The sequence below is a fragment of the Tachysurus fulvidraco genome, chromosome 9 (genome assembly GCF_022655615.1).
Source record: "Tachysurus fulvidraco isolate hzauxx_2018 chromosome 9, HZAU_PFXX_2.0, whole genome shotgun sequence".
Classification (NCBI taxonomy): domain Eukaryota; kingdom Metazoa; phylum Chordata; class Actinopteri; order Siluriformes; family Bagridae; genus Tachysurus; species Tachysurus fulvidraco.
In genome coordinates this window covers 5,993,835-6,009,134 of record NC_062526.1, presented here as the reverse complement: position 1 = coordinate 6,009,134, position 15,300 = coordinate 5,993,835, and the positions used below count along the sequence as shown (strand labels likewise).

General features: G+C 38.0%; 4 protein-coding genes across 6 annotated transcripts in view; 2 read left to right on the top strand and 2 right to left on the bottom strand.

Annotated features, from left to right (window-relative positions):
• The window catches only part of abca2 (ATP-binding cassette, sub-family A (ABC1), member 2), a 75,030-nt gene extending 71,143 nt beyond the window's left edge, over positions 1-3,887 (top strand). For all 3 annotated transcript variants that reach the window (XM_047819072.1, XM_047819073.1, XM_027162975.2), the window contains 2 exons: positions 1,386-1,595; positions 2,030-3,887. In XM_047819072.1, the coding sequence (XP_047675028.1) occupies positions 1,386-1,595; positions 2,030-2,065 (246 nt within the window). In that variant the 3' untranslated portion in view covers positions 2,066-3,887. The remainder of the gene's footprint in view (positions 1-1,385; positions 1,596-2,029) is intronic.
• A 37-nt stretch (positions 3,888-3,924) lies between these two features.
• On the bottom strand, positions 3,925-6,969 carry paxx (PAXX non-homologous end joining factor). The gene is made up of 7 exons (XM_027162978.2): positions 6,791-6,969; positions 6,595-6,658; positions 5,417-5,466; positions 5,131-5,315; positions 4,835-4,882; positions 4,648-4,738; positions 3,925-4,146 (listed from the first exon to the last, which is right to left on the bottom strand). Exons 1-7 carry the CDS (start codon positions 6,901-6,903, stop codon positions 4,098-4,100), a joined length of 600 nt encoding a protein of 199 aa, XP_027018779.1. The 5' UTR covers positions 6,904-6,969; the 3' UTR covers positions 3,925-4,097.
• Positions 6,970-7,250: 281 nt separating this feature from the next.
• On the top strand, positions 7,251-12,936 carry dph7 (diphthamide biosynthesis 7). The gene is made up of 9 exons (XM_027162976.2): positions 7,251-7,554; positions 8,667-8,782; positions 9,454-9,541; positions 9,985-10,079; positions 10,171-10,328; positions 10,759-10,831; positions 10,908-10,973; positions 11,073-11,245; positions 12,290-12,936. Exons 1-9 carry the CDS (start codon positions 7,417-7,419, stop codon positions 12,697-12,699), a joined length of 1,317 nt encoding a protein of 438 aa, XP_027018777.2. The 5' UTR covers positions 7,251-7,416; the 3' UTR covers positions 12,700-12,936.
• Positions 12,937-13,660: 724 nt separating this feature from the next.
• mrpl41 (mitochondrial ribosomal protein L41) lies at positions 13,661-15,175 on the bottom strand. The gene is made up of 2 exons (XM_027162769.2): positions 15,025-15,175; positions 13,661-14,215 (listed from the first exon to the last, which is right to left on the bottom strand). The coding sequence occupies exons 1-2, from the start codon at positions 15,082-15,084 to the stop codon at positions 13,772-13,774; spliced, it is 504 nt and encodes a 167-aa protein (XP_027018570.1). The 5' UTR covers positions 15,085-15,175; the 3' UTR covers positions 13,661-13,771.
• Positions 15,176-15,300: the final 125 nt, after the last annotated feature.

Sequence of the window (15,300 nt, the reverse complement as noted above, 5' to 3'; positions counted from 1 at the left end):
ACGAGCGATTAATCGTTCTGTGATAGATAGATAGATAGATAGATAGATAGATAGATAGATAGATAGATAGATAGATAGATAGATAGATAGATAGATAAAATATACTATAGGATATAATGTAAATATAGACTTCTATACACAATTCCTCTGAGAAAAAGTGAAAGTGTCAGTACAGACACATACAGTACAGAGAATAATAAGTACATTGTGTCCCAATAGGATGCATACAGTAAATAAGGCTATTTAAGACTTTTTAACACAAGGTCATCTCTCACATCTTTGCCTCCCCATTTGTGTGTGATGCACTTGGACCATTTTCTGTTAAAGTTCATCGCAAGCTTATGGCTTCGTGATCTAGCCATGGGAATGATTTCAATACATTTTTCTTTTGTCAAAGGCATTCTGAAAGTCTATCTGAAAATATTATGGAAGACATTTTGCTGAAAAGTATTAATTCCCCTTAGTATAGAGATCTTTGGGACATCCTGTATTTTAGAATTTTCTTTTTTTTTCTTCTTATGGGTTTGGATTTGATTTATCTGAAAACTATTTCCTGTTTTTTTTTTTTAGTTTTTTTTATAGTCTTATCGTCTTTTACTGATTTCACCTTTTTCTTATACAATAAATTTCGAGGAAGAACAAGCAAAATATAGTAGATGTAAAGTAAAGGGTTAATGTGAATAGATATTTATTCCTAATATACTATTAAAAACAATATACAAAAATTAATTTTTTAGTATTTTATGCAGTTTTTCAAAAACAATAATTACAAGGTCTGCAGGCAGGTTTGCACTGATTAACGATAAATCATTTATTTTTGTAGACATTAAAAATACTTTGGGGGGAACGGTGGCTTAGTGGTTAGCACGTTTGCCCCACACCTCCAGGGTTGGGGGTTTGATTCCCGCCTCCGCCTTGTGTGTGTGGAGTTTGCATGTTCTCCCCGTGCCTCGGGGGTTTCCTCCGGGTACTCCGGTTTCCTCCCCAGGTCCAAAGACATGCATGGTAGGTTGATTGGCATCTCTGGAAAATTGTCCATAGTGTGTGAGTGTGTGAGTGAATGAGAGTGTGTGTGTGCCCTGCGATGGGTTGGCACTCCGTCCACGGTGTATCCTGCCTCGATGCCCGATGACGCCTGAGATAGACACAGGCTCCCCGTGACACGAGGTAGTTCGGATAAAGCAGTATAAAATGAATGAATGAATAAAAGTACTTTATTAATTCCCCATGGAAATTGCTAGCAAGCTTATATATTGCTCTAATACTCTAATAACTCTCATAGATATGTCAAGTATCGTGATATATTTTTCACCCCTTTTCCAAATCCTGAGCACTTAAGCAGCAGTTCATCAAGATTAAAATACAGCTCTATAAATTTGGTATAGGTGTTTGTGAACTTTGCCAAAAAGCAAAGTGACAACCTGGAGCAGCAGGAGAGCTCGCCGAAGAAAAGCAGTGAGTCGCCCCTGCAGCGTCTGCTTAGAATCCTGCTACCACGAACGACCAACACCGAGCTGAGCGCTCTGGTCACTGACGAGCCCGAGGAACTGGAGAGTGATGATGATGAAGGGCTCATCAGCTTCGAAGAAGAGAGGGTGAGATTAAGCCCAATGATATTTATACAAAATAATGTATTGATCCAATAATGTATCCATACATCACATGCAAGATATTTCCCTCCTCATGCTGCAACTTAAAAAAAAAATTTGAAAACGTAATTCTATGTTATTTAATGTAATTTTTTTTAAAAAACATGCAGAATTCCACTAGTATGTTCAAAATACTGTTCTGTTCACTGAGTTGTAATGTATGCGCTTCTTCGTGTATGTTCTTAATGTATCCGCTTCAAATGTTCCTACCTTAATAAATAATCAAAACACTTTTTTAGTCATTGACAGTTTGCTGTGGTTATAGCAACAGCACATACTGTAACAGCACACCTCGTCGTGTTTATCCCTTATTTACAGTACACTCGATTATGACAGTGAGGTTCTATAATAATTCCTTTCAATTCTTTTTTATCCTGTAGGTGCAGTTGTCCTTTAATACAGATACTCTTTGCTGAAACAGCAACCTCCTTCACAGAAACGTGAAAAACACAGCCTCAAGTACAGACATTCATCTGACCAAGGGAAGATGTTCTTAATCTCCTTTCTCCGTGTGGTCCATCTGTCTGGCCTTAAGAAGAACTGTGCTGTTTATCCGTGTGTGCTGTGGTGGTGGAGCTTACTGAGGACTCCAGGGTCACTCATCAGAGCCTCAGACGCACTGCTGCTGCTGCTGCTGCTGCTATATAAAGTGATTTTGCATTTTGGAGAAATGATTATGGTGAATATCCCTCTTTTGGGACGGGATTAAAACAGGTTATTAAACGGATACACGGTCAGATTTTTAAAAACTAAAATGGGTTCATGCTGTTCTGAACTAGCTGTTGATGTCATGAAATAACATATCATCCCTGATAACAAAGACCTTTTGGGGTTTCACACCTTTTACCCTGTTATTTTTATGACCGGTCAATTTTTCAGCTAAAATGCTGATTGTTTTTTTAATTTTTTTTTTTAATTCTATAATCAAATCTACCCTTTGTTAATATGTTGAACCTGCCTTGATTGAGAGCATGCTATATATTCAAGCCTGTGGTACAGTACGTCCTATATTTTATCGATCGAAATGTTTTAAGGCTTATGTCACGTATTAAAAGTGGTACAATTTCTGACGTACAAACAAACGCACCTTTTATGAGAGACGTTTACTGGAAACACTGGTTTGAGGTCGGACATCAAACTGGTCTGAACCCATCCCTGACCATTTTGACGGGGTGGACCAGAGGAATAAGGTGTCGAATGTGAACGTTTAGTGAATGTAAATGGCATGAAAATGTTTTTTTTGCACAGATCGGTGCCTCATTTAAGAGTCGTTTTCCCGAATTTGCCATGACGGTCATCGCAAAGATGTAAAATTGCGTTATTCTCAATTTTTTTTTTTATAATAATGCACATGCACATGTTAGAAAGACCGACATTTAATCCTTAACTGTTTTGCATTCACTGTGAAGCCAAAGGTGAACTTCTGTTTCAGTCTGATCAACAACGCATAGATTTCAGGAGACCTTGTTTTATTTTATTTTATCTATTTTTTTTTTTGCATATCACCTGATCAAGTGATGTATTTATTTTCCTCCCGTAATCCTTTATTTTGCACTGTATTGTGTGCTAAAGACATGAAAACAAAAAAACGTGTTTTTTTTTTGCAAAAGTCAGTGGAAGCTGTACAGAGGTGTTTGAGCTGTGCTATAGTGTGTCTAGTGTTTAACTCTATTCATTGCTCCTGCTTTAGCATAACGTTAGATCTGTGAAGAAAACCTCATAAAAAAATATACAAAGTCCTTTATTTTAAGCCGAAAGAACGACAGAAAGCAAAGAGATCCTTAAGTATACGTACTTAATGATGTCCCCTGAGTATCTTTGTGTTTTATTTTACATGTAATATGACCAAAGGGAAAATGAAGCATATTTTTCGATGTTTGAACTAAATGTGAGTTAATTGCATCTTTGCTACTGTTGTTGTAAATATGAGTCAAGTGTTGATTAATCCTAATTCACCTGAAAGTCATGTTACTATTAAGACACCAGCAAACAAAGACAAACGTTTAACCAAGCGGTTTAAGATTTAGTTTTTACTCGGGAGCAAATACTTTCAAGCGTCATGTAATTAAGTGCATATTCATGGATAGAAATCGTGTGTGGTTTTTTTCCCATGCTGTTAAATTCCTACTCAGACTGACTCGAGCTCGTTTCTGATGATTACCTTATTTTCCTTATTCTTGTGATGAGCTGTTCAGGTGTTTTTAATATGAACAGGAAATAAAAAAAAAAAGTGTTGAACTGTGTTTTCTTTGTCATAAAAAAGTTCAAATATACACACTTTTAAAAAATATCATTTATTTTTTTGACTAAAATGTTAAAATCATGCATAAAGTTAAAAAAAAAAAAGCTTCATAATTGTTTCAGTTGATAAAAACAGCCGGTTGTAGTAATTGCACTGATTGTGTTGGATTAAAACAGGAACATGTGTCAGGGTCACTATCAGGAGGTTCATGTCTCGTCTCCATCGTCAAACGCTACTCCTGTAGCAGAGCGCTTCCTGCAAAAAAAAAAAAAAAACCAATGTGAATGTTTCTTTCAAGCACCATTATAATAGTAGTTTTATCATCATCATCATCATATTATTATTATTATTATTTTCCACCACCAATCAACAGACAAATCAGGCTACACTGCATGTCTGAGTAAACTATTTACGACACTACAGTATTCCTAGCAACGATCCACAGACAAATCGGCTTGGAACCCTTAACCCAAAGGTTTTTAAGGGTCTAAAACAGCGGTGTCCAATCTTATCCACAAAGGGCTGGTGTGGGTGCAGGTTTTCCTTCCAACCAAGCAGAAGCCACACCTGATTCCCCCTGTTTAATCAGTTGTTCTTGGCTTTTAGTAGACTCTGGTGTGGCTCCTGCTTGGTTGGAATGAAAACCTTCACCCACACCGGCCCTTTGTGGATAAGACTGGACACCGCTGGTCTAAAATGTTCCTTTAAACATTCATTTAAAAAGACACTCTAAATACACGTGTTCATCCAAATGACCTTTTAGTTCCTGGGTTGATGAGTGAATCCCCTGGCAGGCGTTTCTTCACTGCGATCGTTGGACCAGTGGGCTGTCTCTTCGGTTCAAATCCTAAATAAACGCGATAAAGCTACCATTATTCATGTCTCTCTCATCTCTCTCAATGTTAGATATAAAAGAAGGAAACAGGATGACACTTCAACTCACCCATTCCCTTCCTCTGTTGGGTTTTAATAGGGCTTGATGAAGATGTGCCTATAAGGGTACAAAACCTGGCTTTAGATTCAGATAGCACTGAGGGTCTGACTTACAGCAGATGTTTTACTTGCTTTAGATGCTCTACAAAACATCTAGATGTTTACATATATAACTCACTCCAGCTATACTAATATTCAAAGAACATTTCAGCATAATTGGAATTACTAGAATGAGTAAATAAAATGGATGGCATTTTATCTTGGACATGTTAAGGAACAAAGATCAAGCCCTGTTTTCTACCGAACCTGTACTGTCCTGTTGCATTAAAATGTCTGCCATCTTAAAGAGGAGATCTTTGAGCTCTGTCCTTCCTTCATGATCTGTGAGCTTGGTGAAAGACACACTGAGGTCTGCAGGCTCAGAGCTGAGGTGAAGCACAGCCTTATCCTCCTGCAGGGAGACATACGCACTGCCGCTCCTGCATGCACTCCTAAATCCAACCGGGTGAAACCAAGCGTGTGGGGGGAAAAGAATCATTAACTTAATATTGACTTTCTGTTATGAAGCTATTTTTATGACAAACAACCTTACTTTAATTTTAGGGCATAGTCTTCTGTTGATTTCAGTGATAATTTCTTCTTCTGAAAAGTATATAAAAAGATTACAAAGATTATTCCACGTTTTAAAGCAAACTGAATATCAGTCCTCTTATTACAATGAGTCATAATGGTGGTTTAGGAACCTCTATAGACTCGTGAAGCGTAACCGGGGGTCTGTGGTAATAGTGAATACATACTATGTATTGGTTACTATTCAGTTATTAAAGTTATAGGTCTATGTAGCCAGTTGCATAAATAAAAAGGGTTTAATAAAATGCTCATTAAATAGGAAAACAGTTAGAAATTATGTTTCCTTTTAATAAAACTAAGAAAACTGCTTCTAATTAGGTAGAATACAGTATATCTCAAATATGTCGTGTTGTGTTCTGAGGTTTGTGAAATAATTCCAATAGGTATACAGAGCTGAGTGCAAAAGTTTGCATAGGGATAAAATAAATAACTAAAAAAAAATACAAAATAAATATTAAAAGGGTTTTATTTCATGGATGTTCCTTAATTTAAAAAAAGGGGGAAAAAAGAAGGAAATAATATACAGGGTATGTAATACATGATTGGTCAGTATTTAAATATGCCATGAAGATATTTTGGACCTCCGCTGTGAACGAGGCTGATTTTGTGAGGATCCTGAGGCATCTAGAGATTTACCAGCTCCAGTTAGACTCTGCTATACTAAAGAGGAGACGCCGACACCATGTGGTCTTTGAGGAAAACAACCTCTTCATCATTACAACATTTATCAGACTGTATATTTATAAATCACACCCTCCAGTGTCACCCAAATGAGGATGAGGTTCCCCATTGAGTCTGGTTCCTCTCAAGATTCCTTCCTTTACCATCGAAGGGAGTTTTTCCTCCCCACAGTCACCTGAGTCACCTCAGACTTGCTCATTCGGGATAAATACAAACACATTTAAATATGTCTAATATTAATCATGAATCTTGTATTCTATTAATCTTTATAATAACCTTTTGTTCTATGTTTATGTTCTGTAAAGCTGCCTCGAGACAACGTCGATTGTAAAAAGTGCCATACAAATAAACTTGAATTGAATGGAATTGAAAGATTTATTGTTCTTATTAAACCAGTACACAGTGATGGTATGAAGTTCAGAGGAAGAGGCTGAGAACCATTTATTTAGAGGAACTTACAAATTGTGAGAGACAGGTTTCCTCATCCAGGTCTGCTTTCCAAACAGATTCACCATTGCTCAGTCTAGGAAAGAAAATCACAACACAACTGATAACTAATTAATAAGATATAATTATGGGACATAACTTCTAATTAAAGTCAAATAAATCCCACCTATAGATCTGGTGCTAAAACGGTGGATCATTACAAACTCACCCAATGTTGATCCCTGCAGGCTTCTTTTGTGTAAAACAGACATATTGTGACTGATCTTTCTTATCTGTCAAAGTGCAAAGGACACTTTTAGACTGAAACACGACCTGGTCCATGGACTAGACAACAGAACCATAACAGATACACAACAACAACAAAAAAATAAACAATTAACAACGTGACCCGGAAGTACCTTTTATTGCCGAGAACAAATATATTTTTATTTTCGGTTATTGAAAAAGTAAAAATGTAAAAAAAAATATCTAAAAAAATTCTAAACGCTTTAAGTCCTGTTTAATAATCTAAATTTTGTAGTTGAGGAATTTTCTATAAATAACAGCGGATTTGTTACCGGAAGTACATCATTGCACTTGTAAACACTTCGTATTGATTAAGGAATGAAATTTAAGTCTCAAATTTAAGCTGAAATAAACATCTACTATTACACTGGTATCTCTTCCCTTCTCCCTAAAATATCATTTATTTGATCTTATCTTAGCTTAACTAACCCATGTAATTAATTTTAAAGCTTAATTACGTAATCCGCCATCACCCTTTTCTGCGCATGCGTACAGTGTAGAGCCTGTCACCGGACACGTGCTGTTGTGTAGCATGTAAACCTTGTTGAAATGGGTTCCTCTAGAACCCGAAACCTGCAGGTGTTTGACACGGAGCTGAGCGCGGACACAGTAGAATGGTGTCCTGTACATCGATACGAACACATTTTGGCTTGTGGCACCTACCAGCTTCAGAAAGACGATGAGAAGGTGAGTGATGACGTGGTAGCCTAGTGGTTAAGGTGTTGGGCTAATAATCACAAGGTTGTGAGTTCGAATCCCAGGTCCACCAAAGCTGCAATTGTTGGGCTTAAGTTAGTTTAGTTTATTAAGTTGTTGCACAGTCTGTTATTCTCTACTGAACTGAACTGAGCACAACACACACATCAACTGTATGGACTGCACAGATCTACACTAGTTACACACTCTTCACACTGTTTTGCTCTTACACAAGCTGTGTCACATTTCAGTTGATTGCTGTTTGCACAATACATTACAACACCTCATGTAACTGCTGCTATAATAATGTGTTCATTCCAGTATTTCTGCACACGTAATATTGTTTTAAACATACAGTATTTACACTGTCAGTGCTGCTTTTATTATTGTCGTTTGTGTATTGTCTTTTATTTTTTGTTTGCACTCTTTTTTTCTGCACTGTCTTTCTGTCTTCTTGTCCTTTGTCTTGTTCTCTTTCTGTCTTTCTGTCTTTTGTCCTGCACTTTCTTGCTCTGTCTTGTCTTTTGTCCTGCACTGTCTTTCTGTCTTGTTGTCTTTTGTCCTGCACTGTCTTGCTCTGTCTTGTTGTCTTTTGTCCTGCACTGTCTTGCTCTGTCTTGTTGTCTTTTGTCCTGCACTGTCTTGCTCTGTCTTGTTGTCTTTTGTCCTGCACTGTCTTGCTCTGTCTTGTTGTCTTTTGTCCTGCACTGTCTTGCTCTGTCTTGTTGTCTTTTGTCCTGCACTGTCTTGCTCTGTCTTGTTGTCTTTTGTCCTGCACTGTCTTGCTCTGTCTTGTTGTCTTTTGTCCTGCACTGTCTTGCTCTGTCTTGTTGTCTTTTGTCCTGCACTGTCTTGCTCTGTCTTGTTGTCTTGTCCTGCATTGTTTACACCAGGTTGCACAGTTGCACTTTATGTGTCTACGACTAAGTCCTTAGCCGTATGTCACTTCACTTTTCTCACTTCCTTATAGCTCTGTCTTTGTTCTATGTAGCATTATGATCCTGTAGAAATGTTGTCTCATTTCACTGTGAACTGCAACAGCTATATATGGTGGAAAGGACAATAAAAGCTTCTTGACTCTTGACTTGTGTATGTGTTTGTAGAACCCCAGCAGAATCGGTCGACTTTACCTGTTCCACTTTGACCAGCAACAATCATTCACACCTCCACTGACTGAGATCCAGCGCATTGAAACTCCAGCTATACTAGACCTGAAATGGTGTGTGTGTGTGAGATGGACTGGGAAACACTTCACTTGGACAAATTCTGACCTTTTATTATGAAATAATTTAAGAATATATACAGAATATATATCTATTTCACCAGAGGTAAATGTCGCTCGAGGCATTTAAACGTGAGCTTCTTCCTCCACTTATCATTGATTGGGAAATAATCAGAGATTGCTTCAGTGCTATTTATAAAATTTACTTATTACGTCATACAAGCATTTTAAATGTGCAGTAGGTTAGATTGGTTTTGTTATTTATTTCTTAAAAATTACACAAAGCTCCACAACCGCTGACCATAAAAAGAGAGACCGCATTTTTTGTTAGGAAAAAAGTGTTGTCGTTTGTACAGATTGTGTAAGCGCTCTCGTCCGTTTCTGATGCGAAGCAGCCGCCTGACAGCTTGCGCAAAGTATGAATGTAGAGTAATATTTACAATTTACTGTGTGAGGAAATCACACTTAACCAGCTAGATTTGTAACAGATTTGAATTAAACAACTTTTATTGCCTTTAAGATGAACAATGCTTAACTTTAAAGGAAATTGAAAAGGCATTGTTGACAAGCAAACAGTCATACTTGGTCGAGCGAATACGTTTCAGGAAGGTTTACATTGGGGGGGGGGGGGGACTGGATCCTTTTTTATTGTTTTTAATCTTCCTCAGGTGTCATACAGAGCTGTATGAGCGTCCTCTGCTGGGATTGGCCACGGCATGTGGAGAAATCCAACTGCATGGACTCAAAGACACACAGGTGAGACTTCAGACATGATACTGTAGGAGACATAATGTATAACAACAAATAAAGACCTGATTTATTTTAAAGCCAGACATTTTCTGTAAGACACATTCTGATTTGCAAGGATTACTACATTCTACTCTTTAGTTTGTATATTTATAAATGTAAAAGTTATATACAGTTTGAACACGTACCTTTATATATTTTTTTATACTTTTTATTGATATTTATCCATAATTATATATTTAAAACCCTTATGCTTACATATGTACATAATAAATATATATATATTTATGTATTTATATTTATATATACTGTACTTCTATATAGATAGATAGCTTTTTTCTTGTTGCTGCGCAGTATGACTGATAGAAATGCAATTTCAGACCTGTGTATGTCCTGTACACATAACGGAACTGACATTAAAGCTGTGTCTGACTCTGGTTACTGTTGAGTAGGATGGCAGATGTGCTCTAGATCCTGTCTTCAGCACAGAGCTGGGTCCTAACAGATTAGCACTGTCTCTGGACTGGTCCACAGGCAGAGGTGACAGGTGAGAGGCTTTGTGCTTCACTTTCAATGCTAAACCTGAATTGTGTACATGCATGATGTCAAGTGGAAGCTGTTGCCATGTTGGTTTACAGCACCGATCCCCGTGTGGTGACCAGCGACTCGACCGGCTCTCTTACGCTGCTGTCTCTGGCTGAGGACGACCTGAGCGCCATGTCTCAGTGGAAAGCTCACGACTTTGAGGCCTGGATTTCGGCGTTCAGTTACTGGGATACACAGCTGGTTTATTCTGGTTAGACACCGAAATAAACCTTCTGTTTTCTTCTTTCTCATGCTGTCATCTTTCCCTTTATTTACACACAATTTAAATAGACCTGTTTTTTAAATGTAAAAGTTCTATACAATTTTAACCCATACTTTTATATATACTATACATTTTATAGACTATACCTTTTTATATTGAATAATAAAAAATAATTAGAAGCAAGAAAAAGCTTCTATGCTCTCCTGAAGATTCATGAATATGCAAATTAGACACACCCACAATGCATTAAAACATGCATTAAATTAAAATTTATAATGAATTATAATGTATTAAAACATAGTCCTCCGGTCAAATGAAGTCTATGAAACAGATCTGAACATTACACTTAAAATAAAATTACATCTGATTTCATCTTATGCAATTTATATATGTCAGTGTTTTGGCTTGTTTGTGCCAGGTGGTGATGACTGCAAACTTAAGGGCTGGGATCTGAGGATGGGTCCCTCGTCCCCTACATTCACCAGTAAAAGGTGACGGTTATTTTACTGCGGCTCTTTAACGAAGTTCTAATTATCGTTTACGTCACGTCAAATTCTCCCTTCACAGGCATTCGATGGGAGTGTGTAGCATACACAGCAACCCTCACCGAGAGCACGTCTTAGCCACAGGCAGGTAAAGCAGCTCGAGAACCGACTCCGTATGCAGTACGAAGAGATCGAAGATGTTTCACACTGCTAAATTGTATTAATTAATCAACGTCTGTTGCTTTAGTTACGATGAAAACGTGCTTATATGGGATGGGAGGAATATGCGACAGCCTCTCAGTGAAACACCAGTTGGTGGAGGAGTGTGGAGACTGAAGTGGCACCCTGTTCACGAACACCTGCTGTTAGCTGCATGCATGCACAACGATTTTCACATCCTTCACTGCCAGAGAGCTGAGGGTAAGCCCAAACAGGACAGGCTGGGTCATTTTCTGACAACAGCCAGTCTGTACAACCATAATACCAAACATAATACATAGATAATACTTTACAGTAGAGGTGAGCTTCAGAACCAGAAACACACAAGACCCCAATAAAACAATTAGTTCGTCTAGTCTGATATGAAGCGTCTGGGATTAAACAAGACCAGGAGTTTTTAACTTTTTGTTTTCTTGGTAAAAGAACAAGCTGTGGGTTTGTTTCGACTGTTGTGGGGTTTGTTTTGACTCTGTTCAGCTTTTTATATAGAACTGTGGTGTAGTTTATGTTGCGCTGTCTATTTTATTCTGGAAAGGTGTGAATTGTGGGCTCACATCACTTCCCTTTCCTATCGACCAGCTCACCAACAGCTAAACCCACAGACATTATACTCTACGTACAGAAACCCAACCCTGTCCTGATTTAAATATAACAGCCTTGTGGTGATATTTTGTTATACTGATAGTAAAAGTCTGAGAAGTCAATATCCATTTCCTGACCAGTGTATCGCCAGTGAGAGAGAGACAAAGAGAGAACGATTGTTTCTAGCTGTTATGAGTGATATAATGAACTAATTTGTCTGACATTCTAAATATTAACTAATAACTTCATGACTGTAAATGAATTAAAAAGCACATTGCATCTTGCACTAATGGTTACGAGATATGTGGTATAAGAGGAATAAAACACTTTAAAACATGCTGTTATTTGAAAATAAGCAACTCCAGTGTGGTAAGAGAAACTCTGCTTCATGTCTCATGTCATATGAAGCTACCTGTCGCAATGGCAAACAAAAACCACAGCAAAATCAAACATTTTTGGCTGCAACAATCACAACATATTCTGTGATCTCCTTGAGGAACTGATTGTTTTGTTTCTTACTTAACTGCTTTATCCTGGTCTTCATATTAAATGCTATTTAATATATTCTTTTGTTAAGGTTGTCAGCATCATCATGATATCAGTAGATTCTACTGAAAATGGAATAAGTAATACTTTTTCTGCTGTCCATGTTCACTTTAACAGATGGAAAAGAAGGCCCGTGTCCAATCCTGGCGTCTTACGTCCTTCATAACTCGCTAGCGTACGGAGCCGACTGGTCACGCCTCACCCTAAGTGGCCCTCCACCCTCCTCTCCTCCTACAGAACCAGCCAGCATCCTCCTCTCCGAGCCCGAAGGCCACCTCAGGATCCAGTACGAATCCCCGACTGCCAGCTTTGACACGTCTCTGGAGGACGAGTGTGGACGCTACATCCCCGACCACACCGCTGCCGACTCGGCTCCTCCTCCCGTCCCTGGCGGCAGAGACGACTCAGCCCCTCTTACCTGCCTGCTGGCTTCCTGCTCCTTCTATGACCACATGCTGCATGTGTGGAGATGGGACTGGAGTTCAGAGACGGACACACAGTCTGGGGAGACTTCTCTTTCTTCTTGAGAGTTCATGATTGGATGGACACAGAATAAACAGAAGCTGGATCCTCTGAGGAACTATACTATACTATAGCTTATAAAGTTTATAAAATCTTTTTAGGTCGTCCCATTCCAATGAGGCTTTAGATCTTCCAGTCGTTTCCTCCATACTGAATATTTACATACTTTTATATCAGCTATGCACAGAAAACACAATGTACACAGATATTAATAAATTACTGATATATGCATTTATATCTTATTGATTTGGTTTTCTCCTGTTATTTATAGATGTATACTGTGTGCAAGCATATATATCTATATATTTTTTGAAATGTTTTTAAAACTTTTTAATAGCAACAATAACTAGGGTAAGCTCATTGGTAAACACATTGATTTACTGATCAGAAGGTTGTGAGTTCAAATCTCAGGACCACAAAATTGCTACTATTGGGCCCCTGAGCAAGGCCCCTAACCATCAGTTGTGTGTGTGTGTGTATATATATATATATATAAAAGATGCATGTATGTCTCTGGGGATAATACATCATATTACTAAACGATGTTCCCTGTTGGTCCAGCGGCAGGACCTATTGCTCTTACTATCATGGCCTGGGTTCGATTCCCAGCCACTGAGGGGTTAAATCTTAGTGCTGGTCCCAGGCCTGGATAAAATGGGTGGGTTGTGTCAGGAAGGGCATCCGTTTGTAAAACCTGTGGCAACCCCAAACTGGGACCAGCTGAAGAAGTACATGATGTCTAATGATTATTCTCAGCAGATTGTCAGCCTCACAGGACCTACTGGCCCTAAATTCCACCCAAAGTTCCATCTGCTTTAGAAATATTCCCTTAACTCGCCACTGCACCTCATTCCACTTTATACCTTGCTTAAACTGGACTATTTTCTGAGTTATTGAACACTAAATTATGAGTTCTGAATTATGAATCCTGTTATATGGATTATTGTAGCAAAACAACTGAGCATCTTTTTGTTTTTTAAGGTCAAATTTAATTTATAGTATGCAAATTGTGTTTTCAACAATACAACACTGGTGTCTACAAAACATTTCACAGTCCATTCATCACTTTTAAGACATTTAACGTATAAAGTTTTTGGGGTACAATTTGAACAGCTTCCCCTCCTGTGTCTTCTCTAAGCCGTATTTCTCCAGCTGCTGTGGGTCAAACTCGTTAGCTTCAAAGTCTCTCTGGATGTGCGGAGCTACAGTCTGGTTGAAGAGGCTCTCAGCAGTCATGGGCTGCTCTGTACCTGGCGGGGTCTTGTACGACACGTACGCCTTTAGCTTGAAGCCTTCCAGATTGGGAACGACGAACTCCGGGATCATTTCCCGCACAGGGATGAACTTCCTGCTGGAGGTCAGCACTCCGGCTGGCCTGGCTCCTCGGCTTTTGTAGAAGGTCCTAGGGCCTCGTTTACTGGTGAACTCTGCTGTGCGGTCTGCTCCCCGAACCAGTCCTCGAGTCAGGGCCGAAAGCAGCCCCATTTTCTTTATGCACTTCCTCGAGCGGTTCTCGAGCACCTTGGAATACATTAACATTAAGTTATATTCATCCAGGTTAAAGTACCAAGTATATGCTGAAGCCAAGCTGAAATAATTATAATCAGGACAAAGTAATTATCTAGAATTAGAAACTTGTGCTCCACCCACTTGACAAAATGACATCATAATAAATAAAATCTTTATAAATCACACCAGTTGGCACTTTTTTTTGTTCAGAACCAAAAAATTTAGTTCCTAGATGACCTGCATTCATAAACCTGCTCCTAATAAACGATACTTAAAAAAATAGTAATGAATTTAATAAAAAAATAATTGCAAATAATAAAAATATAAAAATCAACACAAACATTTGAAAAAATGGGTCAGTTATCAGATCAGTTCTTACTCAATAAACAATAATAAAAATAATTTTTTGACACATTTTTGTGAAAGTCTGTTTCTTAAGAAATAATATATTTGGTATAATTAAGTATTTAATGTACATGTAATTAAAAGATCCTTCATTTGCATAAATTGACGCACATAATTAAATGTACTCTTTAAGAAATGTTCCAATAAATTATCGCGAATAAAATATATTATATTTGAACCATATACACGTGTACAATCTTGTCTTAAATAAGTTGTAATGAATAAAATGACTATGTAGTGAGTTAGCATTAGCATTATAGCATGTCAATATGATTGTTATTGTTAATCTGATAACACTAACAGACGCCGTGAGCCTTTAAACTAGTGTGTAAATGGCACGTACATAAAAAGCACAATAAAAAACAAGAATTACAAGTATAATATTTCTCGTTTTGTTTTATTTATCCCACACTCACCTTGAAAAGCGTGTATCTTATATGAGACCGCTTGGAAATGGGCGTTTCAAACTCGCTCATGATTGGTCAAAACCTTTTTCCCTCAGCCCAATTGAACGAACTGACACTAAAATAATTTTCCACCCGTTTTCTGACAAATCCCGCCTTCTTCGCTTCGATTGGTTAGGATATTACACTCACATGCTGGTAGCCAGTTAAAATCTGCGTACATACAAAGTACTAACCAATCGTTGAGTCGGAGGCGGGATTTGACACAAAACGGTTAGGGGAAAAAAA

Coding starts and splice junctions, on each gene's coding strand:
- dph7 (XM_027162976.2), top strand. CDS start 7,417: ATGGGTTCCTCTAGAACCCGAAACCTGCAGGTGTTTGACACGGAGCTG. Junction 8,783..9,453: donor GCTATACTAGACCTGAAATG/GTGTGTGTGTGT, acceptor AATCTTCCTCAG/GTGTCATACAGAGCTGTATG. Junction 9,542..9,984: donor ATGGACTCAAAGACACACAG/GTGAGACTTCAG, acceptor ACTGTTGAGTAG/GATGGCAGATGTGCTCTAGA.
- mrpl41 (XM_027162769.2), bottom strand. CDS start 15,084: ATGAGCGAGTTTGAAACGCCCATTTCCAAGCGGTCTCATATAAGATAC. Junction 14,216..15,024: donor TAAGATACACGCTTTTCAAG/GTGAGTGTGGGA, acceptor ATGTATTCCAAG/GTGCTCGAGAACCGCTCGAG.
- paxx (XM_027162978.2), bottom strand. CDS start 6,903: ATGGACCAGGTCGTGTTTCAGTCTAAAAGTGTCCTTTGCACTTTGACA. Junction 5,316..5,416: donor GACTATGCCCTAAAATTAAA/GTAAGGTTGTTT, acceptor GGTTGGATTTAG/GAGTGCATGCAGGAGCGGCA. Junction 4,739..4,834: donor CCAACAGAGGAAGGGAATGG/GTGAGTTGAAGT, acceptor GCGTTTATTTAG/GATTTGAACCGAAGAGACAG.